General features: G+C 56.9%; 1 protein-coding gene across 1 annotated transcript; it reads left to right on the top strand.

Annotated features, from left to right (window-relative positions):
- The first annotated feature begins 1,357 nt into the window (after positions 1-1,357).
- Positions 1,358-26,304, top strand: ache (acetylcholinesterase (Yt blood group)). The gene is made up of 9 exons (XM_030087944.1): positions 1,358-1,486; positions 20,353-20,896; positions 21,280-21,503; positions 23,062-23,322; positions 23,408-23,630; positions 23,744-24,001; positions 24,422-24,614; positions 25,145-25,314; positions 25,398-26,304. The coding sequence occupies exons 2-9, from the start codon at positions 20,452-20,454 to the stop codon at positions 25,517-25,519; spliced, it is 1,896 nt and encodes a 631-aa protein (XP_029943804.1). The 5' UTR covers positions 1,358-1,486; positions 20,353-20,451; the 3' UTR covers positions 25,520-26,304.

The following is a 26,304-nucleotide window of genomic DNA, read 5'->3' as shown; positions in this document are numbered from 1 at the left end:
CGTCAGTGGAGGAACAGTCCCGCTACGCTGGAGCAGCAACACACCCAGCAGAACCAGACCCAGAACCAGACCCAGAACCAGACCCAGAACCAGACCCAGAACCAGAGGAGACTTCCTAGAACCAGACCCAGAACCAGACCCAGAACCAGAGGAGACTTCCTAGAACCAGACCCAGAACCAGACCCAGAACCAGACCCAGAGGAGACTTCCTAGAACCAGACCCAGAACCAGACCCAGAACCAGACCCAGAACCAGAGGAGACTTCCTAGAACCAGACCCAGAACCAGACCCAGAACCAGAGGAGACTTCCTAGAACCAGACCCAGAACCAGACCCAGAACCAGAGGAGACTTCCTAGAACCAGACCCAGAACCAGACCCAGAACCAGAGGAGACTTCCTAGAACCAGACCCAGAACCAGACCCAGAACCAGAGGAGACTTCCTAGAACCAGACCCAGAACCAGACCCAGAACCAGACCCAGAACCAGACCCAGAGGAGACTTCCTAGAACCAGACCCAGAACCAGACCCAGAACCAGAGGAGACTTCCTAGAACCAGACCCAGAACCAGACCCAGAACCAGACCCAGAGGAGACTTCCTAGAACCAGACCCAGAACCAGACCCAGAACCAGACCCAGAACCAGAGGAGACTTCCTAGAACCAGACCCAGAACCAGACCCAGAACCAGAGGAGACTTCCTAGAACCAGACCCAGAACCAGACCCAGAACCAGAGGAGACTTCCTAGAACCAGACCCAGAACCAGACCCAGAACCAGAGGAGACTTCCTAGAACCAGACCCAGAACCAGACCCAGAACCAGACCCAGAACCAGACCCAGAGGAGACTTCCTAGAACCAGACCCAGAACCAGACCCAGAGGAGACTTCCTAGAACCAGACCCAGAACCAGACCCAGAACCAGACTCAGAACCAGACCCAGAGGAGACTTCCTGCAGAACCAGACTGAGTTTTGGTGAATTGGATCTGTGATGGAGTTCCTGACTTAAAGGAAGTTGGCTGTTAAAATTGTTTTGTCTGAGGATGTGATTCTAACATTCAGCACAGAAAACATTTTTCACAGTTTTGAGACTCGAGTTAGAAACTGAAGAGGACAAAACCCAACCTGAGCTCTGAGAAGAAGACAGTTAGAAATAGTCAGGACTCAGTGTTTTATTTTATTTTTCAGCTTTACTTTACTTCTCCTTCCTCTCCTGCCCCCCCCCCCCCGACTCGCCCAGCCTCGCGTGTTCTCGCGAGAGCAGCGGGCGTGCTGTCAGTATTTATGGCTGCAGCCCCTCCGGCAGAGCAGCACAGCCGTCTGCAGCGCTTCCAGCCCGGGCTCTGCCGTCCTCCGTCCTCCGTCCTCCGTCCTCGCTGCTCGGCTGACGGCGCCGCGTCGCTCCGGGACTCGGTCTTCCAGGCGGGTTCTCCACCGGGAGCGATCCGCCCGCAGGTCGTCGTGTCCGGCTCTCGAGGCAGCAGCAGCCCGGTGAGACGAAAACAGCTGATTGATTCCTCCCGTCCCCCGTCCCCGTCCCCGGTCCCCGTCCCCCGTCCCCGTCCCCGTCCCCGTCCCCCGTCCCCGTCCCCGTCCCCGGTCCCCCGTCCCCCGTCCCCCGTCCCCGGCTGGCTGGAGGACATGGTGGCTGCAGGGGGGGGGGGCATCGGGGGGGCTACGGCCGTGCAGCAGGGGGGCTGTGGGCGGGGTGGGGTGTGGGGGGGGGGGGGGGGGGCAGGGCTCTGCTTCCCAGCAGGATGCTCCATGATGGTCCATGGTCATCCGTCACCGTCATCCGCGGTGCCTGGTGACGACCCACCGGGACCACCGGGGGGCTTCAGACCCAGCAGGACCACCGGGGGGCTTCAGACCCAGCAGGACCCACTGGGACCAGTGCAGGGCATGGACATGGTGTCAGGCTCTTCTCCATTCAGACCGGAGCAGTCTGAGGGGTTGAGCTGGCTCCTTCTGGGGCCCCTGTTGGTTCTCTGAGGGTCCCTGTTGGGCCCGAGGGCTAATGTTGGCCCTCCGTAGCCTTTGAGGACCCCTCTTGGCCCTGAGGGTCCCTGTTGGACCCCTGTAGGGTCCTTTTTGGGCTCTTGTTGACTGCTCTTGGTCCCTGTTGGTTCTTGTTGGCCCCTGTCGGTTCTTGTTGGCCCCTGTCGGTTCTTGTTAGTCCCTGTCGGTTCTTGTTGGCCCCTGTCGGTTCTTGTTGGCCCCTGTCGGTTCTTGTTGGTTCTTGTTGGCCCCTGTCGGTTCTTGTTGGCCCCTGTCGGTTCTTGTTGGCCCCTGTCGGTTCTTGTTAGTCCTTGTCGGTTCTTGTTGGCCCCTGTTGGTTCTTGTTGGCCCCTGTTGGTTCTTGTTGGCCCCTGTCGGTTCTTGTTGGCCCCTGTCGGTTCTTGTTAGTCCCTGTCAGTTCTTGTTGGCCCCTGTCGGTTCTTGTTGGCCCCTGTCGGTTCTTGTTAGTCCCTGTCGGTTCTTGTTAGTCCCTGTCGGTTCTTGTTAGTCCCTGTCGGTTCTTGTTAGTCCCTGTCGGTTCTTGTTAGTCCCTGTCGGTTCTTGTTAGTCCCTGTCAGTTCTTGTTAGTCCCTGTCGGTTCTTGTTAGTCCCTGTCGGTTCTTGTTAGTCCCTGTCGGTTCTTGTTAGTCCCTGTCAGTTCTTGTTAGTCCCTGTCAGTTCTTGTTGGCCCCTGTCGGTTCTTGTTGGCCCCTGTCGGTTCTTGTTGGCCCCTGTCGGTTCTTGTTGGCCCCTGTGGTGCCGTGCACAGGAGCGTGCACGCTCCTCCTCAGCTTGTTGTTAGCGCGGCTGCATTAGTCGATCGATTAGCTTTCAGAGCGGCGATCCGTCTCTCCCGCCTCGCCGCTCGCCGCCTGGATTTACGGCTGCGCTGAGCGGAGGACAGGCCTGATGAGCGCTCTGAGGAGGCCGGCCGCCAGGATCGATGCTGCCGCCGCCCCCACTGCCGCCCCCACCCCCGCCGCCGCCCAGATCCATCTCCTTAATTAAAAGTCCTGCGGGATCACACAGTGAAGTGCCGTCTGTCTGACTCAGCAGTTCCGATCTGGCATTTAGAGGAAATCCAGCTGAAAGCTCCAGCCCCCAGCAGCGGTTCATGAAGTCTGCTCTCAGTCTGTCAGGACCTCCAGCGGAACCTGAGACCAGAACCTGCTGAGTCCCGGTCCCACTGCTTCTCCTGGTCCTGGCTTCTCCTGGTTTCTGACAGGGACCTGGTTCTTCAGCGCCGTCACATGTTCTCAGTGGGTTTGAGTCGGGCCTTTGGGAAGGCCTTTCTGAAACCCTGATGGACCCTGATGGACCCTGATGGACCCTGATGGAGCCTGATGGACCCTGATGGACCCTGATGGACCCTGATGGACCCTGATGGAGCCTGATGGACCCTGATGGACCCTGATGGAGCCTGATGGACCCTGATGGACCCTGATGGAGCCTGATGGACTCTGATGGAGCCTTGTGGAGCCTGATGGACCCTGATGGACCCTGATGGAGCCTGATGGAGCCTGATGGACCCTGATGGACCCTGATGGAGCCTGATGGACCCTGATGGACCCTGATGGAGCCTGATGGACCCTGATGGACCCTGATGGAGCCTGATGGACTCTGATGGACCCTGATGGACCCTGATGGAGCCTGATGGACCCTGATGGACCCTGATGGAGCCTGATGGACCCTGATGGACCCTGATGGACCCTGATGGAGCCTGATGGACCCTGATGGACCCTGATGGAGCCTGATGGACCCTGATGGACCCTGATGGAGCCTGATGGACTCTGATGGAGCCTTGTGGAGCCTGATGGACCCTGATGGACCCTGATGGAGCCTGATGGACTCTGATGGAGCCTGATGGAGCCTGATGGACCCTGATGGACCCTGATGGAGCCTGATGGAGCCTGATGGACTCTGATGGAGCCTGATGGAGCCTGATGGAGCCTGATGGACTCTGATGGAGCCTGATGGAGCCTGTTGGACCCTGATGGACCCTGATGGAGCCTGATGGAGCCTGATGGAGCCTGATGGACTCTGATGGAGCCTGATGGACCCTGATGGACTCTGATGGAGCCTGATGGACCCTGATGGACCCTGATGGAGCCTGATGGACCCTGATGGACCCTGATGGAGCCTGATGGACTCTGATGGAGCCTTGTGGAGCCTGATGGACCCTGATGGACCCTGATGGAGCCTGATGGACTCTGATGGAGCCTGATGGAGCCTGATGGAGCCTGATGGACTCTGATGGAGCCTGATGGAGCCTGTTGGACCCTGATGGACCCTGATGGAGCCTGATGGAGCCTGATGGACTCTGATGGATCCTGATGGACCCTGATGGACCCTGATGGACTCTGATGGAGCCTGATGGACCCTGATGGACCCTGATGGAGCCTGATGGACCCTGATGGAGCCTGATGGAGCCTGATGGACCCTGATGGAGCCTGATGGAGCCTGATGGACTCTGATGGAGCCTGATGGACCCTGATGGAGCCTGATGGAGCCTGATGGACTCTGATGGAGCCTGATGGACCCTGATGGAGCCTGATGGAGCCGTTCCATGGCCCCTGGGTGGGTTTGAGGTCACTGACCTGTTGGAACACGCGGCTGGAGTCCTGGACCCAGGCTTCAGCCTGGGGATTTGAGCTTACCTTGAAGAACTTGAAGGTCATCCTGTCAGTACAGCAGCAGTCCACTGGCAGCAGAGCAGCCCCACAGCATGATGCTGCTGCCGCCGTGCTGGACGGCAGGCGTGGGGGCGTGGGGGCTAAAGGCCTCACCTCTTCCCCTCCAGACGTTTTACTGTCTGACCTCAGAGCTTTCAGAGGCTCTCATCTGTGTCCATGTGATCAGCAGCAGCCAGTCCAGCCTCCAGGTGCCGCTGCTGGAGGCGGGGCTGCTGGAGGCGCTGCTGGAGGCGGGGCTGCTGGAGGCGCTGCTGGAGGCGGGGCTGCTGGAGGCGCTGCTGGAGGCGGGGCTGCTGGAGGCGCTGCTGGAGGCGGGGCTGCTGGAGGCGGGGCTGCTGGAGGCGGGGCTGCTGGAGGCGCTGCTGGTGGAGGTGCTGCTGGTGGAGGTGCTGCTGGTGGAGGCGGGGCTGCTGGAGGCGGGGCTGTTGGAGGCGGGGCTGCTGGAGGCGGGGCTGCTGGAGGCGCTGCTGGAGGCGGGGCTGCTGGAGGCGGGGCTGCTGGAGGCGCTGCTGGTGGAGGTGCTGCTGGTGGAGGTGCTGCTGCTGGTGGAGGTGCTGCTGGTGGAGGTGCTGCTGCTGGTGGAGGTGCTGCTGGTGGAGGTGTTGCTGGAGGTGCTGCTGGTGGAGGTGTTGCTGGTGGAGGTGCTGCTGCTGGTGGAGGTGCTGCTGCTGGTGGAGGTGCTGCTGGTGGAGGTGCTGCTGGTGGAGGTGCTGCTGCTGGAGGCGCTGCTGGTGGAGGTGCTGCTGGTGGAGGTGTTGCTGGTGGAGGTGCTGCTGCTGGTGGAGGTGCTGCTGCTGGTGGAGGTGCTGCTGGTGGAGGTGCTGCTGGTGGAGGTGCTGCTGCTGGAGGCGCTGGTGGTGGAGGTGCTGCTGGTGGAGGTGCTGCTGCTGGAGGCGCTGGTGGTGGAGGTGCTGCTGGTGGAGGTGCTGCTGCTGGAGGTGCTGCTGCTGGTGGAGGTGCTGCTGGTGGAGGTGCTGCTGCTGGAGGTGCTGCTGCTGGTGGAGGTGCTGCTGGTGGAGGTGCTGCTGCTGGTGGAGGTGCTGCTGGTGGAGGCGCTGCTGGTGGAGGCGCTGCTGGTGGAGGTGCTGCTGGTGGAGGTGCTGCTGGTGGAGGTGTTGCTGGTGGAGGTGCTGCTGCTGGTGGAGGTGCTGCTGGTGGAGGTGCTGCTGCTGGAGGTGCTGCTGCTGGAGGTGCTGCTGCTGGAGGCGGGGCTTCCTTCTGCCTCGGCGCCTCTCGGTCCACGGCGATGGCTCTGGACACTGACGCCTGTGTTCCTGCTGCTTCTGGTTCTTGGCAGAGTCGTTTCTCGGTTGAGTCTCCACTCCGGACCACTGCTCTCTCAGCAGCAGGAGACAGTTTGCATGTTCTCCCTGATGGTGGCAGTGACTTTATACGTACAGTTGTTTGCGCCACTGCTTGGGACCTGCAGCTGCTTTCAAATGGCTCCAAGTGACTTTCCTGACTTCTGCAGGTCAGTGATTCGGGTTTTCAGGTCCGTGCTGCTCCTGGACCCCCGCTGCAGCGCTGGGGGGCGTTTGACCTGCAGTACTGATGGATGGACGCTGGGCCCGTGGATTCAGTGTGAGCCAGTGATGTGATGAAGATGATGAAGATAGGTCTCAGTGGGAGGCTCTTTGCCGTCCCCTGAGCTCACCCCAGCCGTCTGCTGAGACGGTTATAACAGTGGCGTAACGGGCGCCGGGTTCTGTCCCCCTCTGGAGACGTTCGCAGTGTGAATGAGCTGAACAGGTAGAAGTGGACTGGATACCTGAGGATACGATAAACCTGGCTCTGGGGCTCTGTGGATCTGGGGATGTGGGGATGTGGGGATCTGGACCAGAGTCCTGCACTGGGTCGGTACCCGCAAAAACAGCTGATTTGCAGGTGGTTTTTTAAAGCTTTTTTTTTCTCGGGTTCGGATCTGGGTGGGAACAACAGCTTGTGGGTCGGGTCGCGGGTTGTAGATTGACTCATGAGAATCAATATAAAATAATAATAAATAAAATAAAACCGTCGTGACGTGACCCATCTGCTGCGACTGTCTGCAGCACCGCCGCTCTGCTGCTTCCATTCCCGGGCTTCAGTCAGTTGAGCAAAGTACAGAAAACTATCTTGGTCATTATTTACTCTCTGAGGGTCGCTTCCTGTCACAGTCATTGGCTCAGCTGTTTCATCGCGTTTCGCCATCTAATAACACAATTTGTGATTGGACGAGAGCATCAAACGGTCTGCCGCCGTCTGACAAGCGCCACTTCCAAAACAGTTAATAGCTATTTAGATATTTGAGAAATAAATGGTTAAAATGTAGAACTATCACTTTGTAATGTTCCTGAAGTGTTCAAACATTACTCAGTGTTTCCCTGATGGATTACTTTTCTCCTCCATGGATTCTAAACATGTCACGGCTCGTAGCTGCTGAACGCCGCTCAAGTCTGGACAGAAAGTAAGTCTATTACACACTAAAGTTACCTTTAAGAGATTAAAAGTTTAAAAGCAACAAACGTAACAAACGAGTGTTTTTCCAGTTGTATGGGAGAAGAACAGCAGGGCTGATGATTCAGGACTGAAGTCAGGCTGTTATTGGAAGAGCTGCTTCGTTCAGGTGTTGTTTAGTCCCTGGCAGCTGAACTGTGTTGATGTGCTGCATGATGCAGACACTGTGACCCAACATGATGACTTTAAATACGGGTTCCGGGTCGGGCTGCAGGTCGTGTTTCAACGGGTCGGATCGGGTCGCGGTACTCATCGGGCTGATGCGCGGGTTTGCAGTTTGGTTGCGGGTTTGTACGTCCCCGGGTCGGGCCGGGGCGGGTCTAGAAAATTGGACCCGTGCAGGACTCTGCTCTTGGGCTCTGGGGCTCTGGGGCCGTAACCCGTATTTAAAGTCATCATGTCTGGATGGAGCGTCTGGACGGGGGGTCTGGATGGAGGGTCTGGATGGAGCGTCTGGATGGAGCGTCTGAACGGGGGGTCTGGACGGAGGGTCTGGGAGGGTCTGGGAGGGTCTGGGAGGGTCCCGCCTACCACCACCACCACCTCACTCTATCCCCTCCACTCTCCTCCACCTCCACTCTGGATTGGCTCAAACATCAAGTCAAAAATAAATCTGGTGCATTTGGTAGAACTTGTCTCTCTTGTGAAACAATGTGTTTCCTACGTATCCCAGTCATCGTCGGCAACCGGAAAAGACGCGTAGTCCTCCGCAAACGCAATCCACACAACCTGTCCGCTGTCTCTGGAAGTGGTCCAGCCCACACTCAGTTGCCTTCTCTGGAACTGTCAGTCCGCAGTTAATAAGACAGACTTCATCAGTTCTCTGATGAAACTCTCAGACCTTCAGGTCCTCGCCCTGACTGAGACCTGGATCCGCCCAGAAAACTCAGCTACACCAGCTGCACTCTCTGCGTCCGCTGCGCTAAGCCACACCCCTTGCTCTACTGGCCGAGGAGGCGGTGCTACGTTAAGCCACACCCCTCGCTCTACTGGCCGAGGAGGCGGTGTTACGTTAAGCCACGCCCCTCGCTCTACTGGCCGAGGAGGCGGTGCTGGGTTCTCATTCCGGACAACTGGTCCTTCTCCTCACTACGTCCGTTGAACAACAACACAACGTTTGAATATCATGCTTTAACGGTCACTACTCCCATCAAAGCATGTTCTGGTTGTGTACCTCCCACCAGGGGGCGATCTGGACGGCTTTGTCTCTGAAATGGACCTGTAGCTCTCTGACATCCCTGATGATGGCACACCACTGATTGTCATGGGAGACATGAACATTCACGTTGACAAACCTCAGGCACAGGACCTTTTGGCACTGATGGCTTCCTTTGCTCTGGTACTGGCTCCGCCTCCTCCCCCCACAAAGCTGGCAAAATCCTTGACTTGGTGCTGACTCATAACTGCTCCATAGCAGAGGTGACAGTTACTCCACTACACCTATCTGACCATTTCCCGGTAACATTTGCGGCTGCCTTTCTGCCGTTGCAGACCCTGACACAGATGGTCTCCTTCCAGAACCCTGAAGTCCCTCACAGCAGCTCAGCTCCGTCCTGCCGGACTACTCTCACTTCTCATCACTTCCTGTTAATGAGGCTACAGAAACACTCTGGTCCTCTCTGGTCCTCTTTGGACAAACTCTGCCCCCGGGTGTCCAAACCAGCCAAGAAAAAACAACCAGGTCCATGGCTCTCAGAAGTCCTGAGAGAACAAAGAGCTGGACTCAGGGCAGCAGAAAGAAAGTGGCATAAATCCCACGAGCCGCTGATTGGTCCTCATACAAACAGAAACTTGCTTCCTTTACCTCCCGCCTGCAGTCCGCAAAGAAAGCTTTTTATCAGAACCAGATCTGTGCAGCTTCTGATTCCAGAAAACTGTTTATGGTGTTCAACTCCCTGCTTTCTCCTCCAGCTGCTCAGCCGTCCACTGAGCTGATCCTGGTATGTTCACCTCCTTTTTCACTGAAAAGGAGGCTGCAGTCAGAACCAGTTCTCTGAGCTGGACCAGCCCAGTCAGCTCAAACCCACCACTGCGCCTTCTCTCTGCTCGTTTGCTCCTCTGAGTGAGGATGAGGTCTCCAGACTTCTCCTGAGCTCAAAACCGACAACATGTCCTCTCGATCCAACACCCACCAGCATCCTGCAGACCATCCTGCCCATAATCAAACCTGCAGTCACACATTGTCAATTCCTCCCTGGAAACCAACATTTTTCCTGTTACTTTTAACAAGCCCGCGTCCCCCCACTGCTAAAATAGCCTCATCTGGACCCAGTCCAGGTTTAAGACTCCAGGCCAGTCTCACTTCTACCAGTCCTGTCGAAAATACTGGAGGCTCAGTATTTAAAGTGTCTGAACACCTGCGGAACCAGAACCTGCTGGACCCTTTTCAGTCAGGCTTCAGATGCGACCACTCCACCGAGACTGCTCTCCTGTCAGTCCCAGAGTCTCTGGTCTGTCCTCTGTCCTCCTGCTGCTGGACAGTCCTCTGTCCTCCTGCTGCTGGTCAGTCCTCTGTCCTCCTGCTGCTGGACTTGTCTGCTGAACCATCAGATCCTCCTCTCCTCACTCTCTGACCTCAGCCTCTCAGGTTGTGGTTGTGGTTCCTGTTGTGGTTCAAGTCCACCTCACAGACAGATCTTTCAGAGTGTCATGGCGAGGGGAGGAGTCCAGGTCACATGGCCTATCAACAGGGGTCCCTCAGGGGTTGGTGCTTGGCCCCTTACTCTTCTCTCTGTACACCACCTCACCTGGTGCAGTGATTCGCTCCCATGGCTTCTCCTACCACTGTATGCTGACGACACTCAGCTCTTCCTCTCTTTCCTCCTGACGACACTCAGCTCTTCCTCTCTCTTCCTCCTGATGACACTCAGCTCTTCCTCTCTTTCCTCCTGACGACACTCAGCTCTTCCTCTCTTTTCCACCTGACGACATGACAGTCTCAGCTCGGATATCAGCATGTCTGGCTGATATCTCCACCTGGATGAAGGAACGCCACCTTCTAGCTAGCTAGCTAAATCTGTCTAAGACTGAACTCATGGTCTGTCCAGCTTGTCCATCTGTCCAGCCTCAGATCAGTGTCCAACTTCACTTGAGCCTACTTGTTTCCACTAACTCAACCAGAAACCTGGGTGTCATGATTGATGACCTGCTGACCTTTAAGGTTCACGTGGCCTCAGTTTCTCAGTCTTGTCGTTATTCCCTCTACAACATCAGGAAGATCAGACCCTTCCTGACCCAACAGGCCCCCCAGCTTCTGGTCCAGGCTCTCGTGGTGTCACGCATTGACTACTGCAACTCTCTTCTGGCGGGTCTCCCTGCAGGTCCAGTCAAACCTCTACAGAGGATCCAGAATGCAGCAGGTCTGGTCTTCAACCGACCCAAAAGAGCTCATGTCACTCCTCTGTTCATCTCCCTTCATTGGCTTCCAGTTGCAGCCAGGATCAAATTCAAATCTCTCCTCCTGGCTTACAGAACACTTACAAGAACGGCTCCGGCCGACCTGGACTCCCTGATCCAGGTCTACTCTCCTTCACGCCCTCTTCGCTCTGCATGTGAGAGACGCCTGGAGCTTCCAGCTCGGCTCTGAACCTCCAGCCAGACTCTTCTCCTCTGTTGTTCCCAGATGTTGGAACGAACTTCCTAACTCGGTCCGTTCTGCCGAATCTCTTTCTACTTTCAAGAGACAATTGAAGACTCAACTGTTCAGAGAACACCTAGGGACCTAATCCGACCCCATCTTTGGGGAAGAATAGGTCAGGTGGTCTAAAACCCAGCACTTATGTACCACTGACTAAGTTGACACAAAAAAAAAAAAGGGGGGGGGTAGTGGCTCCTCTTCTGCAAATTGATGGCAGCTCCATTGACCAATCGCACTTGAAGCGTTTACTAATGGTTTCTTTCTTAAGTCTGTTTTCTTGCTTGTGTTGTACGTCGCTTTGGACTAAAGCGTCTGCTAAATGAAATTGTAGAATTGTAGATTGAGGTGTTGTTTGGAGCATGGTGGCTAGCGTGTTTAGCTCGTGTTGATTTCTGTTCCAAATCATTCACTGAGAAATAAAAATAATCATTCTGTAGCTCAAACATCTGCAAGTATTTTCTATCACAATCTGATCTCAGGTCAGCCGCTAGCGCCAAGCATGTAGCCGCCAGCTAGCGCCAAGCATGTAGCCGCCAGCTAACGCCAAGCCTGTAGCCGCCAGCTAACGCCAAGCCTGTAGCCGCCAGCTAGCTCCAATCGTGTAGCCACCAGCTAACGCCAAGTGTGTAGCCATCAGCTAACACCAAGCCTGTAGCCGCCAGCTAACACCAAGCCTGTAGCCGCCAGCTAACACCAAGCCTGTAGCCGCCAGCTAACACCAAGCCTGTAGCCGCCAGCTAGCTCCAAGCGTGTAGCCGCCAGCTAGCTCCAAGCGTGTAGCCACCAGCTAACACCAAGCCTGTAGCCGCCAGCTAACACCAAGCCTGTAGCCGCCAGCTAACACCAAGCCTGTAGCCGCCAGCTAACACCAAGCCTGTAGCCGCCAGCTAACACAAAGCCTGTAGCCACCAGCTAATGCTAAGCGTGTAGCCGCCAGCTAACACCAAGCCTGTAGCCACCAGCTATTGCCATCTAACGCCAAGCATGTAGCTGCCATCTAACGCCAAGCGTGTAGTCGCCAGCTAATGCTAAGCGTGTAGCCGCCAGCTAACACCAAGCCTGTAGCCACCAGCTATTGCCATCTAACGCCAAGCATGTAGCTGCCAGCTAACGCCAAGCGTGTAGCCGCCAGCTATTGCCAGCTAACGGCAAGCCTGTAGCCGCCAAGCATGTAGCCACCAGCTAACACCAAGCCTGTAGCCACCAGCTAGCGCCAGCTAATGCCAAGCGTGTAGCCGCCAGCTAACACCAAGTTTGTAGCCACCAGCTAACGCCAAGCGTGTAGCTGCCAGCTAGTGCCAGCTAACACCGAGCATGTGGCGGCCAGCTAGCGCCAGCAGGCAGGATTGTTTGGTGGCAGAGCCTTGCCCTGGGGGAGCTAACTGCGGTGGTTAGTGAAGTAACTGTGGAGGCTTCTGGGTAAATATTAGGTGAAGATAACAGCACTGCCACCTCGCAGCCCATGTGGGAACTACAGTAATCTATCAGGTAACTTCAGTTTAAGATGTGTATTTGAGTATTTGAGGACTGTGTTGGACCAGTGTTTTGTTGTTTACATCTGAGAGGTTTTTTTTTAATTCGGGGAAACTCTGGATTTATGTGTCAGAAAGTTGAAGTCCAAGCTTCCAATGTGAACGTTCCTGATTGGAGCCCCCCCCCCCCCACGTCAGCCTCCACCAGTCTGATTGTCTCCTGTGCTTTTCCAGCATCTTCCTCCTCTCCCGGTTACTTACCTCCTCCCCATCTTTCCGGCCTGCAGCTGTCGGTTCTATTAATAAATGTCGCCAGCACAAACAAGCCCTCCATCCTTTTTCCATCCTCACACTCTCCTCCTCCCCCTGTACAACAGGAGCTCTGGCTTCTCCTCGCTCATCTGTCTCAGGTCTGTCCCGTTGGCCCCCACACACGTCCGTTATGTTACAAAGCAGAAAATGCTGTGAATAAACGGCTGAATGTGGTGCAGGTCTGAGAAAAAGCGCCCAGCCTGCAGGCCGCCATGTTGGATCTATGGGGGAGAGACGTACGCTAACATATGGATAACAGTATTGTTGACGGGGTTTGTGTTTGACTGGGCGTGGCAGTCCTTCACAGGAATATGGGGCGCCTATGCTCCGGTCCCTGGCCTCTCGGTGAGTCAGCCTGGCTGAGGTGGGCGGAGTCTGAGCCGTGCTGTGTAGGATGTAATGAAGCGGTTAGTCAGCTCGCCGTGTGGGAGGAAGACGAGGGAGAGCCAGGGAGGAAGACACGACTGGAGGCCAAACACTAATTCACACACCGCAGCAACACTAATTGATTCATTCATGGATTAATTGCAGATCATGTAATGCTGATCTCATCTCAGCTTTGATTTAAGGAACAGGGGCTTTTTTCAGTTCACACTCATTACAAGGCTCAGATACACTCAGGAGTTTGAACAGTAGAATTCCTCTTGTGTCGCTGAGCCCTGTTTGAAAAGCGGAGTGTTACCTGGAGGCTCTCATAGTGTCACCAGGCCCGCCTTTACCAACGGGCCAGCAGGGGCTGGAGCCATGGGCCCACCACTGTCAAGGGCCTACGGCAAGTGGAAGAAAGGGCCAATCAGAATTCACATTAGTTTCATGTTATTCTTTGACTTGTTAAAATTTCTGTCAATCATATATCAAACCAGGCCTCCACGCTCAGGGGCCTGCCTGTTGACCAAAAGGCTAACCAGTCACGCAGAGAACATCACGTGGACCTTATTCCTACATCTGCAGTTTGTTTGTTTTTCTGTCAGTCAATCCAATGTAGCCAATCACAATCCAAGGATTTAGGCGCATGTGTTCTTGGTGTATGTCGGTGCTGAGTGCCGGTGCTGAATGGCGATCTTGAGACAAAAATGTCAGGAAAGAAAAAGTTTGAGAGCGGAGCACAGAAGAGAAAAGCCCAAAAGGAGAAAGAGATTCGTGACAAACGATTATTGAGCACTAAGCTCACGGGATTTTTTAAGAAGAAAATTGACAAACAGGAAGGCGGAGATGTGGAAAGTGAAGCCATGCAAAGCTTGGCTCCCGTAGCCCCGACAGTGAAGATCCACGGGATGGATTTTTAATAGATGGTTTTTATTTTCGGTTCCGAAAAAACTTCATAACATCTCGTCAGCTTCAACTGCTCCCTGACACTCCGTGTGTAGTTCAAGGATGCTCGTTTTTCTGAGAGGCATTCAATGACATTCGGTGCTTCCAGAAACAATGAAATAAAATGAAACAAAAACACAGGATATGAACAAATCAAATATGGGCTGCAAAAAAACATTTACAGTGGTTCACCCACTCTTAAAATGGCACAAACTGTATATCTCTCACAATTTAAATATTTATAGTAAGGTAATTTAAAAGTGTGCTGTTTTGTGCCTGTTCAACATTTAAAGTTTTGGTATAATTTGTGCAGTATTATTTAAATATTTATAATACGGTAGGTCAAAAGTGTGCTGTTGTGGTACCTGTTCAAATTTGAAAGTTTTGGTGTTATGTGTGCTGTTATTTCAGTTTTCATAGTTAGTTTGAATGTGCACTATTTTTAACTGTTTGAAATTCATTATTTGTTCCCTGAAATTTGTTTTATATTTGTTTACAGGTATATTTGTTTTATACTTGTTTGGTAGTTTTTGTTTATATATTTTTGCAGTGAGGAAGTAGTTCTTACTTTAATATCTGTGAAAGTTCTAATGTGATACACATTAGAACTGTTTCAACGGTATTACAGTATTGTAAGTTGCACCAAGTTTTGAATGTTTAAATAATAATTTTCAAATGTACATGCTTTGGTATGTTTTTTTTTGGACGGGCAGTGAGTGAGTGTGTGTGTGTGTGTGTGTGTGTGTGTGGGGGGGGGGGGGGGGGGGGGGGGCCTCCAAGCCTCAGTTAGTCCAGGGGCCGACACCTTGGTTAAGGCGGCCCTGAGTGTCACATGTCATGCTCAGCTTTGTCAGAAAATGAAGATTAACCTTCTGATATCTTCAGATCTCATGGTACAGTAACAGGAAACGATTACAACTGACAGAGATAGGATTTAGTTTATAGTGTGAAATCTAAATCTATCGATATGGATAAAAGGGTTGTTATAAGACTGTCCAGTCCAGACGAGTGCCGTGGCTTTAGGGCCGGGCGACATCAGATCAATCCATTCAATCGCAGATAATGTTTGCTTTCACTATTTTTTATGAAATTCAAATAATTGATAGAAACGCTGTTAATAACTGTTTTTGTCTGCATTTGCTCATGAAAGTGCAACAAAGCCTGCAGACAGTCGTCCCCTGCACCTGTCAGGACCGAGTGTTTGTGTTTTGCAATGTATGGTTGTCAGAGTGACAGGAGCAGTCAGAGGTCCACAAGGGGGAGCGTGTGTGTGTGTGTGTGTGTGTGTGTGTGTGTGTGTGTGTGTGTGCGCGCGTGTGTGTGTGTGCGCGTGTGTGTGTGTGTGTGTGTGTGTGTGTGTGTGTGTGTGTGTGTGTGTGTGTGTGTGTGTGTGTGTGTGTGTGTGTGTGTGTGTGTGTGTGTGTGTGTGTGTGTGTGTGCGTCTGGAGTCTCTGCCAGGCTGTGCTGACAGCTGACAGGCTGAGCTGGAGCAGCAGTGTTCAGGTGACTCCAGGCCTGCTGAGCTTCAGAGAAACACAACAACTCCTCAACTCCTCGTCTCCTGGTGCAAGTTCAGGCTCAGGGTGAGCACACTGACGCTGTCTGGGTCTGTTGTTAGCTGTTAGCACGTCTGGTCTGTTGTTAGCTGTTAGCCTGGTTAGCACGCCGGGTCTGTTGTTAGCTGTTAGCCTGGTTAGCTCGTCTGGTCTGTTGTTAGCTGTTAGCCTGGTTAGCACATCTGGTCTGTTGTTAGCTGTTAGCCTGGTTAGCACGTCTGGTCTGTTGTTAGCTGTTAGCCTGGTTAGCACGTCTGGTCTGTTGTTAGCTGTTAGCCTGGTTAGCACGCCGGGTCTGTTGTTAAATGTTAGCCCGGTTAGCACGTCTGGTCTGTTGTTAGCTGTTAGCCTGGTTAGCACATCTGGTCTGTTGTTAGCTGTTAGCCTGGTTAGCACGTCTGGTCTGTTGTTAGCTGTTAGCCTGGTTAGCACGCCGGGTCTGTTGTTAGCTGTTAGCCTGGTTAGCACGTCTGGTCTGTTGTTAGCTGTTAGCCTGGTTAGCACGTCTGGTCTGTTGTTAGCTGTTAGCCTGGTTAGCACATCTGGTCTGTTGTTAGCTGTTAGCCTGGTTAGCACGTCTGGTCTGTTGTTAGCTGTTAGCCTGGTTAGCACGCCGGGTCTGTTGTTAGCTGTTAGCCTGGTCTGTTGTTGGCGTCTGCTTCCACTGCCGGGTGTTTTCTCACCACACCGAGGTCGTCAGTGCCATTTCTGTACGGATTGTATCCTGACTTCACCTGGTAAATTCGGGACTGCACCCTGGAGCGGTTGGATCCTAAGTGGACCTATTGGACTGGTTGCATCCTGGACTAGACCGGCTGAACTGGTTGGATCCCGGACAGGACTGGTTTGACCCCCGATCGGACCAGTTGGACCCCAGACTGGACTGTTTGGATCCTGACTGGACCAGCTGTGTCCTTATTGACTACGTATTGACAGCATGTCCCTGGTCTTATCGTGGTCCTGAAAGATCTCTTCTGCACACGGCCTGGCTTCAGGAGAGAGAGAGAGAGAGCGAGAGAGAGGGAGCGAGAGCTGTTCTGGTGGAGGACGAGGCTGTTGTGGAAACATGATCAGAGATGAATCGTCTCCTGCTGTAAGTAATTGATGAGGCGTCTGCAGCCGGCTGTCCGGCGTCTGGGAGCCTGGACTCCAGTCCCCACTGCTCCAGGACCAGCGTCTCAGCCGGTCCGCGGGGACGGACATCCACCCCCCATGGAACTCACAGCCGGTTCAACGCCTTCTCTTCCCAGTCTGGGAGGAACAGAGTAAAGCCAGGCTTCCACTTGCACGATTCTGCGGGACGCATTGGCACGAATCAAGTTGCAAACCACTCGTAAAGTGGCGTGAAGTGTGCGTAAACCCGTCCAGACTGCGTGCCATATCAGGACCACAATTTTGAAATGTTCATAATTTTGGTCACGACAAAATATCTCGATCGGGCCGTGAACTATGCGCCAACTGTCCGTGAACGCCTCGTGAACGCCTCGTGAACGCGTCGGGACGATGCGGGAGGATGCTGCCAGTCGTGGCACGGCACGCACTGCCACGCCGCTAGTGCTGTGACGTTCAATGACCGAGTCGTTCGTTTGAACGGCTCTTTTAAGTGAACGATGAGAGCCGGTTCACAGCTGTCTGAGAGCCGTTCCTTTGTGCAAATTGTCCACGCTTCCTTCACGTGTCTCCTGAGTGTCTCCTGAGTGTCTCCTGAGTGTCTCCTGAGTGTCTCCTGAGTGTCTCCTGAGTCCAGCTGTCACCACTTCCTTCATGTGAACGACCGAGTTTCAGTTATCTGCCGCTCGCTCCAGTCACCTGAACGCAGCAGCTAGCTAGAGGAGGAGTGTGTCGAAACCGGAGCAGAGACGGTGTGTTGGAGTAGATTTCAACATGTGCGGCTCCCTTCAAAGAGCAGAAATCCCAGCTCTACACGCCATGGCCCGGGGTTGGGGAAGCCCCCTTTTTATATGGCGAGCCGAATTGCGCAACCACGTCGTGCCAATGCGGGAAGCACGTAAACTATGTGCAAACTATGCGTGAATGCGTCGTGCTAGTTCGTGACATTGACGGGTGCGCATTCGTGTGCATTCGTGAACTGGTTGTGAACGGTGCGGGAGCCTGCTGGTTCTCCAGATTGGCACGCCTTGCCACGACAACATCGTGGCAAAAAGTCGTGCAAGTGTAAACCTAGCTTAACACTGTTGTCACAGACGGATCACTTCCTGCATTTCCTCTGAGTGCAGATGAGAGTTTGACTTCCTGAGTCCAGCAGGAAATCCTCCACTGGAAACAAACCTTCTGAAGGCTAGCATGTAGCATTTAGCTTTCTCCCTGCAGTCTTCTGAAGGCTAGCATGTAGCATTTACCCCCCCCCCCCCCCCCCCCCCCCCCCCAATTTCAGATTCGACGTCTTCCAGAAACTTCCTGAAGCCTTTTAAGGTTCAGTCCGTCAAATGAAGCAAGTGATGGATGTTCTCTTCTCCAACCGTCACTGCTTCAGACTGTCTGTGGGTGGAGCAGCTTCCTGTGGGTGGAGCAGCTTCCTGTGGGTGGAGCAGCTTCCTGTGGGTGGAGCAGGAGGCAGTGCAGCTTCCTGTGGGTGGAGCAGCTTCCTGTGGGTGGAGCAGGAGGCAGTGCAGCTTCCTGTGGGTGGAGCAGCTTCCTGTGGGTGGAGCAGGAGGCAGTGCAGCTTCCTGTGGGTGGAGCAGGTGTTGGAGTAGCGCTCCAGAGGAGTTTCCTACTGTTGAAGGAGTCACTCCCTCTAGTGGAGGGAGGGTGAATGCCAGGTCAGGGGTCAGGAGACCGTCATGGGGGACGTTTCAGGGAAGGTTTGAGGTTGCGGACTCCTCGTGTGTTGTCCTCCAGACCTCTTTTGGTGACGATACTGTGGTGTCTCTTCAGTCTGGAGCCGTCCAGTCCGCTCTGCTCCGTGAGGATCAGGTCTCTGCTGTCCAGCTGACGGAGGACAGCCACGGCTGACAGCTGACGGCTGAAGCTCAGATGGTGCCGACGGGGCGTTCCACTGCTCCACCTGTGTCACCGGAGCCGAGACGCCACGGCCTGTCCTCTTCACTGTCAGTCCAGCATCACGTCCTGGCTGATGAGCAATGAGGAGGAGTCCAGTGTGACGGTCTGGGTTAGGACTGTCAGCGTCATCATGAAGTCAGAACGTTTAGGGAAACCAGTAACTGTGTTCTCGTCATTTCACCCCAGTCTGGACCCAGCTGTCCTCCTCCTGCCGGCAGGTCTGCGATGGCGCCCCCTCTCTGCAGGGACCGGCCTCCTCCAGGCTGCGTCCCGGTTCTTCTTCTGGACCCTGCAGTCAGACGCAGCGTCTGAAACCAGCTCCAGCCCCCGCGGCTTCTCCTCAGCATGCAGTGGCTTGAGTTGGAGGTGTGTCCACAGACAGTGGTCCCTGCAGTGTTGGAGTCCAGGCAGGACTGTTGTCAAAGGGAGCGCGTCCAAACCTCTGGTTTCTCTGTTGATACCTGAAATGAGCCTGAACCGTTCAGTTCAGCAGGTCCAGCCATCATGATGAGGTGTGTGTGTGTGTGTGTGTGTGTGTGTGTGTGTGTGTGTGTGTGTGTGTGTGTGTGTGTGTGTGTGTGTGTGTGTGTGTGTGTGTGTGTGTGTGTGTGTGTCCCTGCAGCCTTTTTATAGCGCTGCTCATGACCACACAGCTGTCCAGCCTTTGTGACTGGGGGGATTAAAATGCCCCGGGGGCCACAGGACATAACTTCCTGCTCCACGTGAACTGTTAATGAAATGACTGATAGATCTGTGTGTGTGTGTGTGTGTGTGTGTGTGTGTGTGTGTGTGTGTGTGTGTGTGTGTGTGTGTGTGTGTGTGTGTGTGTGTGTGTGTGTGTGTGTGTGTGTGTGTGTGTGTGTGTGAGACCTTGCTGCGTTGGGCCTGGGTCTTGGGATCACGTTCCATCTGGGAGCCACTTCCTGGTTCCTTCAGGGAACGGCGCCTCGTGGTGGCTTCCTTCCTCCATGTTGGTTTTCACCTGGTCTGAGCGCCGAGCCTGGTCGCTCAGCGCCGACTGGAGACAGCTGGTAGCGTGTAAAAATAACACTCTATCTGCTCCAAGAAGTAGTGTCCCTGTCCTCTCTCTCTCTCTCTCTCTCTCTCTCTCTCTCTCTCTCTCTCTCTCTCTCTCTCTCTCTCTCTCTCTCTCTCTCTCACACACTCACACACTCACACACTCACACACTCACACACTCACACACACACACACACACACACACACCAGGTGTGTGCTCCTCGGTGCTGAATATTTCATGTGTTGCTGGGACTGGCAGCTGGCCTCACATCTGGCGCCGGCGGCTGAGCGGCTGGGCCTCAGCCGGTGTTTTGATCCAGGAAGGGGGGCGGACCAGACCGGACGGGTGTTGGGTTGTTGGGGTGTTGGGGCATTGGGGGGTTGGGGCTTTGGGGGATTGGGGTGTTGGGGGTTGGGGAATTGGGTTGGGGCGTTGGGGGTTGGGTTGTTGGGGCGTTGGGGGGTTGGGGTGTTGGGATGTCGGGGGGTTGGCGGGTTGGGGCGTTGGGATGTCGGGGGGTTGGGGCATTGGGGGGTTGGGGCGTTGGGGCGTTGGGTTGTTGAGGCATTGGGGGGTTGGGGGGTTGGGGCGTTGGGATGTCGGGGGGTTGGCGGGTTGGGGCGTTGGGGTGTGTTCCGGGTGCAGCTGAGTGGTGCCGGTGGGCGTAGCGGCGCTCCAGGTGATGGATCGGGCCAGAGCTGTCGGATCATAGAGAACCTGAAAGGTTCTGCAGTGACGCCACGTAGAACGTCTGCTTCCTGTCTGCCCCCCCCCTCCCCCTCCCTCCCCCTCCACCCGCCCAGCTCTCCATCACTGTAATCACATTACTGCGTCTGTCTCTGCAGCCCTGAAGGGAGGGAAGCGCCCGCCGCCCCGCCCCCGCTGAGGGAGTGACCACCACAGCTCCAGCTGCACCCAGCCTCCAGCTCTTCGCTGCCGCCGCCATGCTGTCCCCCGCCGTGCCGTCCCCCGCAGTCCTGCTGCTGTCCTCTGTCCTCCTGCTGTCCCTGCTGTCGCCCTGCCCCGCCCAGGCTGACGGGGACCTGGTGGTCCAGACGGCCAGCGGCCGGGTCCGGGGCGTCCTGCTGCCGGTGCCGGACCGGAGCTTCGTCACCGCCTTCCTGGGCATCCCGTTCGGCGAGCCGCCGGTGGGGAAGCGGCGTTTCCGCCCCGCCGAGCCCAAGCGGCCGTGGACGGGGGTGTACGAGGCGGGCGCCTACCCCAACGCCTGCTACCAGTTCGTGGACACGTCCTTCCCCGGGTTCCCGGGCAGCGAGATGTGGAACCCCAACCGCAAGATGAGCGAGGACTGTCTGTACCTCAACGTGTGGGTCCCGGCCTCGCCGCGGCCGCACAACCTCACCGTCATGGTCTGGATCTACGGCGGAGGTACGTGGCCCGCCGCACGCAGGAGGCACTGACAGGGCGGGGCGGCGGCACTCTGATGGTGGAAAAGAGTCTCAGGACATGAGTCCGTCTTTACTGCGTCTGCCGTGCTGGGTGTGTCCCCGCGTCCCTCCAGGTCTCAATAACGCCGTCTCCTCTGTTTGCAGTGTGGTGCCACAGCTTTTCTCCCCACAGGCGGGACTCCTGGACGCCTGAGACTCGAGTAAAGTCCAGACTCGCCGTCTCTCTGACGCTAACCCTCCTCCCACTTCTAACCCCTTCTAGACCGTTCCGGGGTGTCTGCCCTGCTCTGCTCTGTCTCTGCTCTGGCTCCCGCCGGGTCCCCGTCCGTCCCTCACCGCTGTCCTCTGTCCCGCCATCCCCAGGCTTCTACAGCGGCTCGTCATCTCTGGACGTGTACGACGGCCGCTACCTGGCCCACAGCGAGACGGTCATCGTGGTGTCCATGAACTACCGCATCGGCGCCTTCGGGTTCCTGGCCCTGCACGGGTCCTCCGAGGCCCCGGGCAACGTGGGCCTGCTGGACCAGAGGCTGGCTCTGCAGTGGGTCCAGGACAACATCCACTTCTTCGGAGGAAACCCCAAACAGGTGAGTCCCTGTTCACCGTCCCCCGTCCTCCATCCCCCGTCCCCCGTCCTCCATCCCCCGTCCTCCGTCCCCCGTCTCCCATGCCCCGTCCTCCATCCCCTATCCTCCATCCCCCATCCCCAGTCTTCCATCCCCCGTCCTCCGTCCCCCGTCCTCCATCCCCCGTCCCCCGTCCTCCATCCCCCGTCCTCCGTCCTCCGTCCCCCGTCTCCCATGCCCCGTCCTCCATCCCCTATCCTCCATCCCCCATCCCCAGTCTTCCATCCCCCGTCCTCCGTCCCCCGTCCTCCATCCCCCGTCCCCCGTCCTCCATCCCCCGTTCCCCGTCCCCCATCCCCCGTCCCCCATCCCCCGTCCCCCGTCCTCCGTCCTCCATCCCCCATCCCCCATCCTCCATCCCCCATCCCCCATCCCCAGTCTTCCATCCCCTGTCCTCCATCCTCCGTCCCCCGTTCCCCGTCCCCCATCCCCCGTCCCCCGTCTCCCATCCCCCGTCCTCCATCCCCCGTCCCCCGTCCTCCGTCCTCCATCCCCCGTCCTCCATCCCCCGTCCCCCGTCCTCCATCCCCCGTTCCCCGTCCCCCATCCCCCGTCCCCCGTCCCCCATCCCCCGTCCTCCATCCCCCGTCCCCCATCCCCCGTCCTCCATCCCCCGTCCCCCGTCCCCCGTCCTCCATCCCCCGTCCCCCGTCCTCCATCCCCCGTCCCCCGTCCCCCGTCCTCCATCCCCCGTCCCCCGTCCTCCATCCCCCGTTCCCCGTCCCCCATCCCCCGTCCCCCATCCCCCGTCCCCCGTCCTCCATCCCCCGTCCTCCATCCCCCGTTCCCCGTCCCCCGTCCCCCATCCCCCATCCCCAATCTTCCATCCCCTGTCCTCCATCCCCTGTCCTCCATCCTCCATCCCCCGTTCCCCGTCCCCCGTCCCCCATCCCCCGTCCTCCATCCCCCGTCCCCCGTCCCCCATCCCCCATCCCCCATCCCCAATCTTCCATCCCCTGTCCTCCATCCCCTGTCCTCCATCCTCCATCCCCCGTTCCCCGTCCCCCATCCCCCGTCCTCCATCCCCTGTCCCCCGTCCCCCATCCCCCGTCCTCCATCCCCCGTCCCCCGTCCTCCGTCCTCCATCCCCCGTCCCTCGTCCTCCATCCCCGTCCCCCGTCCTCCATCCCCCGTCCTCCATCCCCCGTTCCCCGTCCCCCATCCCCCGTCCTCCGTCCTCCATCCCCCGTCCTCCATCCCCCGTCCCCCGTCCCCCATCCCCAATCTTCCATCCCCTGTCCTCCATCCCCTGTCCTCCATCCCCCGTCCCTCGTCCTCCATCCCCCGTCCCCCGTCCTCCATCCCCCGTCCTCCATCCCCCGTTCCCCGTCCCCCATCCCCCGTCCTCCGTCCTCCATCCCCCGTCCTCCATCCCCCGTCCCCCGTCCCCCATCCCCCATCCCCAATCTTCCATCCCCTGTCCTCCATCCCCTGTCCTCCATCCTCCATCCCCCGTCCCCCATCCCCGTCCCCCTCTGCTGCCGGAGCTTCACCGGCTCCTGTCCCCCTCACTCACCAGGTCACCATCTTCGGGGAGAGTGCCGGGGGGGCGTCGGTGGGCTACCACCTGTTGTCTCCGGACAGCCGGCCCACCTTCACCCGGGCCATCCTGCAGAGCGGCGTCCCCAACTCCCCCTGGGCGTCCGTCAGCCCCGCCGAGGCCCGGCGCCGCGCCACCGCGCTGGGCAAGCTGGTGGGCTGCAACGGGGGCAACGACACCGAGCTGGTCACCTGCCTGCGGGGCAAGACCCCCCAGGAGCTCATTGACCAGGAGTGGACGGTACGGACCGCGTGGCTCGGACCGGCGAACCTGTGGTCCGGGTCCCCACAGCAGCCGGGTCATGTGGTCCTCCCTGACCCCTCAGGTCCTGCCCTGGTCGGCCCTGTTCCGGTTCTCCTTTGTGCCCGTGGTGGACGGCGAAGTCCTGCCCGACACGCCTGAGGCCATGCTGAGCTCGGGGAACTTCAAGGACACTCAGGTCCTGCTGGGGGTCAACCAGGACGAGGGCTCCTACTTCCTGCTGTACGGAGCGCCCGGCTTCAGCAAGGACAACGAGAGCCTGATCTCCAGGGAGGACTTCCTGGAAGGTAGAAGCCCCCGGGGGCCGGGCCGGGCTGGGCCGGGCCGGGCCGGACCGGACCGTGTGTGTGACGGTGTGTGTGTGTGTGTGTGTGTGTGTGCGTGCTGCATCCCCCCCCAGGCGTGAAGATGAGCGTCCCGCACGCCAACGACATCGGGCTGGAGGCCGTGGTGCTGCAGTACACCGACTGGATGGACGAGAACAACGGGCTGAAGAACCGCGACGCGCTGGACGACGTGGTGGGCGACCACAACGTCATCTGCCCGCTGGCGCACTTCGCCCGCTCCTACGCCCAGCACAACGCCCTGAGGGCCGGCGGGGGCGGGGCCGGGGGCGGGGCCAGCTACGGCGCAATGAACAGCGGAGGCAGCGCTCAAGGTGGGCGACGGTGTGTGTGTGTGTGTGTGTGTGTGTGCGGGTTTTCATATGGTTGTGGGGACAAAATGTCCCAACAACACAGGAAAACCAGGCACAATGTCATTTGTGGGGACATTTCTTGGGTCCCCATGAAGGGAAACAGTGTTTTCTTGACCATGTTGTTGTTACTGAAAAAAGTAAAAGTGCAAAAACATTTCTTTAGGGTTAGGCTTTGTTGTGGTGTGGGTCAGGGTTAGGGTAAGGGTCAGGGTTAGGGGCTAGAAATGAATGGGAGTCAATGCAATGTCCCCAAAAGAGTGGGAAACCCTACACACGTGTGTGTGTGTGTGTGTGTGTGTGTGTGTGTGTTGATCTCTCTATTTCTGCCTGTGTCTCTTACTCTGTGTGTGTGTGTGTGTGTGTGCGCGTGTGTGTGCGCAGGAGGCGTGTACCTCTACCTGTTCGACCACCGGGCCTCCAACCTGGCCTGGCCGGAGTGGATGGGCGTGATCCACGGCTACGAGATCGAGTTCGTGTTCGGCCTCCCGCTGGAGAAGAGGCTGAACTACAGCCTGGAGGAGGAGAAGCTGAGCCGCCGCATGATGAGATACTGGGCCAACTTCGCCCGCACCGGGTGAGGCTGCAGCGGACTCAACCGGCTCAGACCCGGGTCTGATGGAGCCAATCCTGGCAGAACAGAACCAGCAAGGAGAACAGACACAGGGAACAGGCCCCGGACCAGGGAGAGCCCCACAGAACCAGGTCAGATCAGGAGAACCCCGCAGAACCAGGTCAGATCAGGAGAACCCCGCAGAACCAGGTCAGATCAGGAGAACCCCGCAGAACCAGGTCAGATCAGGAGAACCCCGCAGAACCAGGTCAGATCAGGAGAACCCTGCAGAACCAGGTCAGATCAGGAGAACCCTGCAGAACCAGGTCAGATCAGGAGAACCCTGCAGAACCAGGCTCAGTCTGTGAGTCAGTGTGCTCAAACATATGGCCCGTGGACCAAACCCGGGCCTCCAGAGGGTGGGGTCCGGCCAGTCAGCTGGGTGTGGGTCCAGGGTAGAGCTGTTCTTCCATGTGTGGTGTTGGCCTGCAGAACGTGGATCCTTGGGTTCTCTGGTCCCAACACAGCTGATAGAGTCTGACTCTGTCTTGCAGGAACCCGAACGAGGGCCTGGGGGACCGGGGGAAGCGCTGGCCTCAGTTCACCCTCAGCGAGCAGAAGCACGTGGGGCTGAACACGGAGCCGCTGAAGATCCACAGAGGCCTGAGGAACCAGATGTGTGCTTTCTGGAACCGCTTCCTGCCCCGCCTCCTGAACATCACCGGTGAGCCGCCGCCCCGCTCCGGCCGGAGACCCGGTCCGGTCCGGTCCGGTCGGTGACCGGGTTTGTGCTCCGCTCTGTTCCAGACAACATCGACGAGGCGGAGCGGCAGTGGAAGGTGGAGTTCCACCGCTGGTCCTCCTACATGATGCACTGGAAGAGTCAGTTTGACCACTACAGCAAGCAGGAGCGCTGCACCGAGCTGTGAGGGCCCCCCCCACCCTCCCCCGCCGCCGGGCGCCGCCCCTCCACCCCCCTCCCACGGCGCTGGGCGCTGCCCCCTGGCGCCACAGAGGACGGCCATTTCCCTCCTCTGTCCTCAGTCTTCATCCTGTCAACACACTGCTCCTGTATTTACCTTATTTATACTATTTATTGACCTGAACTCCACAACCTCAGCGTGTGTGTGTCTGTGTCTCTTTGTGTGTGTGTGTGTGTGTGTGTGTGTGTGTGTGTGTGTGTGTTCCCATCGCTCCCTCCTGCATGTATTCCTGCCCCCCCTCCAACGTCAGACCTTTTTCTTTCCCGTCTTCGTCTTTTCTTCTTTCCGACTCATCAAACTTCCACTGCCTCTCTCTCTCTCTCTCTCTCTCTCTCTCTCTCTCTCTCTCTCTCTCTCTCTCTCTCTCTCTCTCTCCAGCCCCCTGTCCTTCCTCCTGCTCTATTAGTCTAATGGAGGCAGAGTAATCCACTCAGCAGCAGGATAATGTGACAGAGGCTGGCTCAGCCTGGAGGAGGAGGAGGAGGAAGAGGAGGAGGAGGAGGAGGAGGAGGAGGAGGAGGACTGATGGGAAGATAAAGACAGAATAGTGCTCTCTTACATAACCACAGATGAGTGAAGCGAGTGATGTGGCAACGGAAGAAAAGCTCATCAGGCGCTTCTGGTTTCCTCTCCTGGTCTGAGCCAGTTTCCTCCAGACAGCTTCAGTTTCCTCCAGACAGCTTCATCTTCCTCCAGATAGCTTCATCTTCCTCCAGACAGCTTCATCTTCC

This window comes from Salarias fasciatus, chromosome 3 (genome assembly GCF_902148845.1).
Source record: "Salarias fasciatus chromosome 3, fSalaFa1.1, whole genome shotgun sequence".
In the NCBI taxonomy this organism is placed as follows: domain Eukaryota; kingdom Metazoa; phylum Chordata; class Actinopteri; order Blenniiformes; family Blenniidae; genus Salarias; species Salarias fasciatus.
Note: the sequence above shows the minus strand (reverse complement) of the source record. Positions and strands in the feature narration are given on the sequence as shown.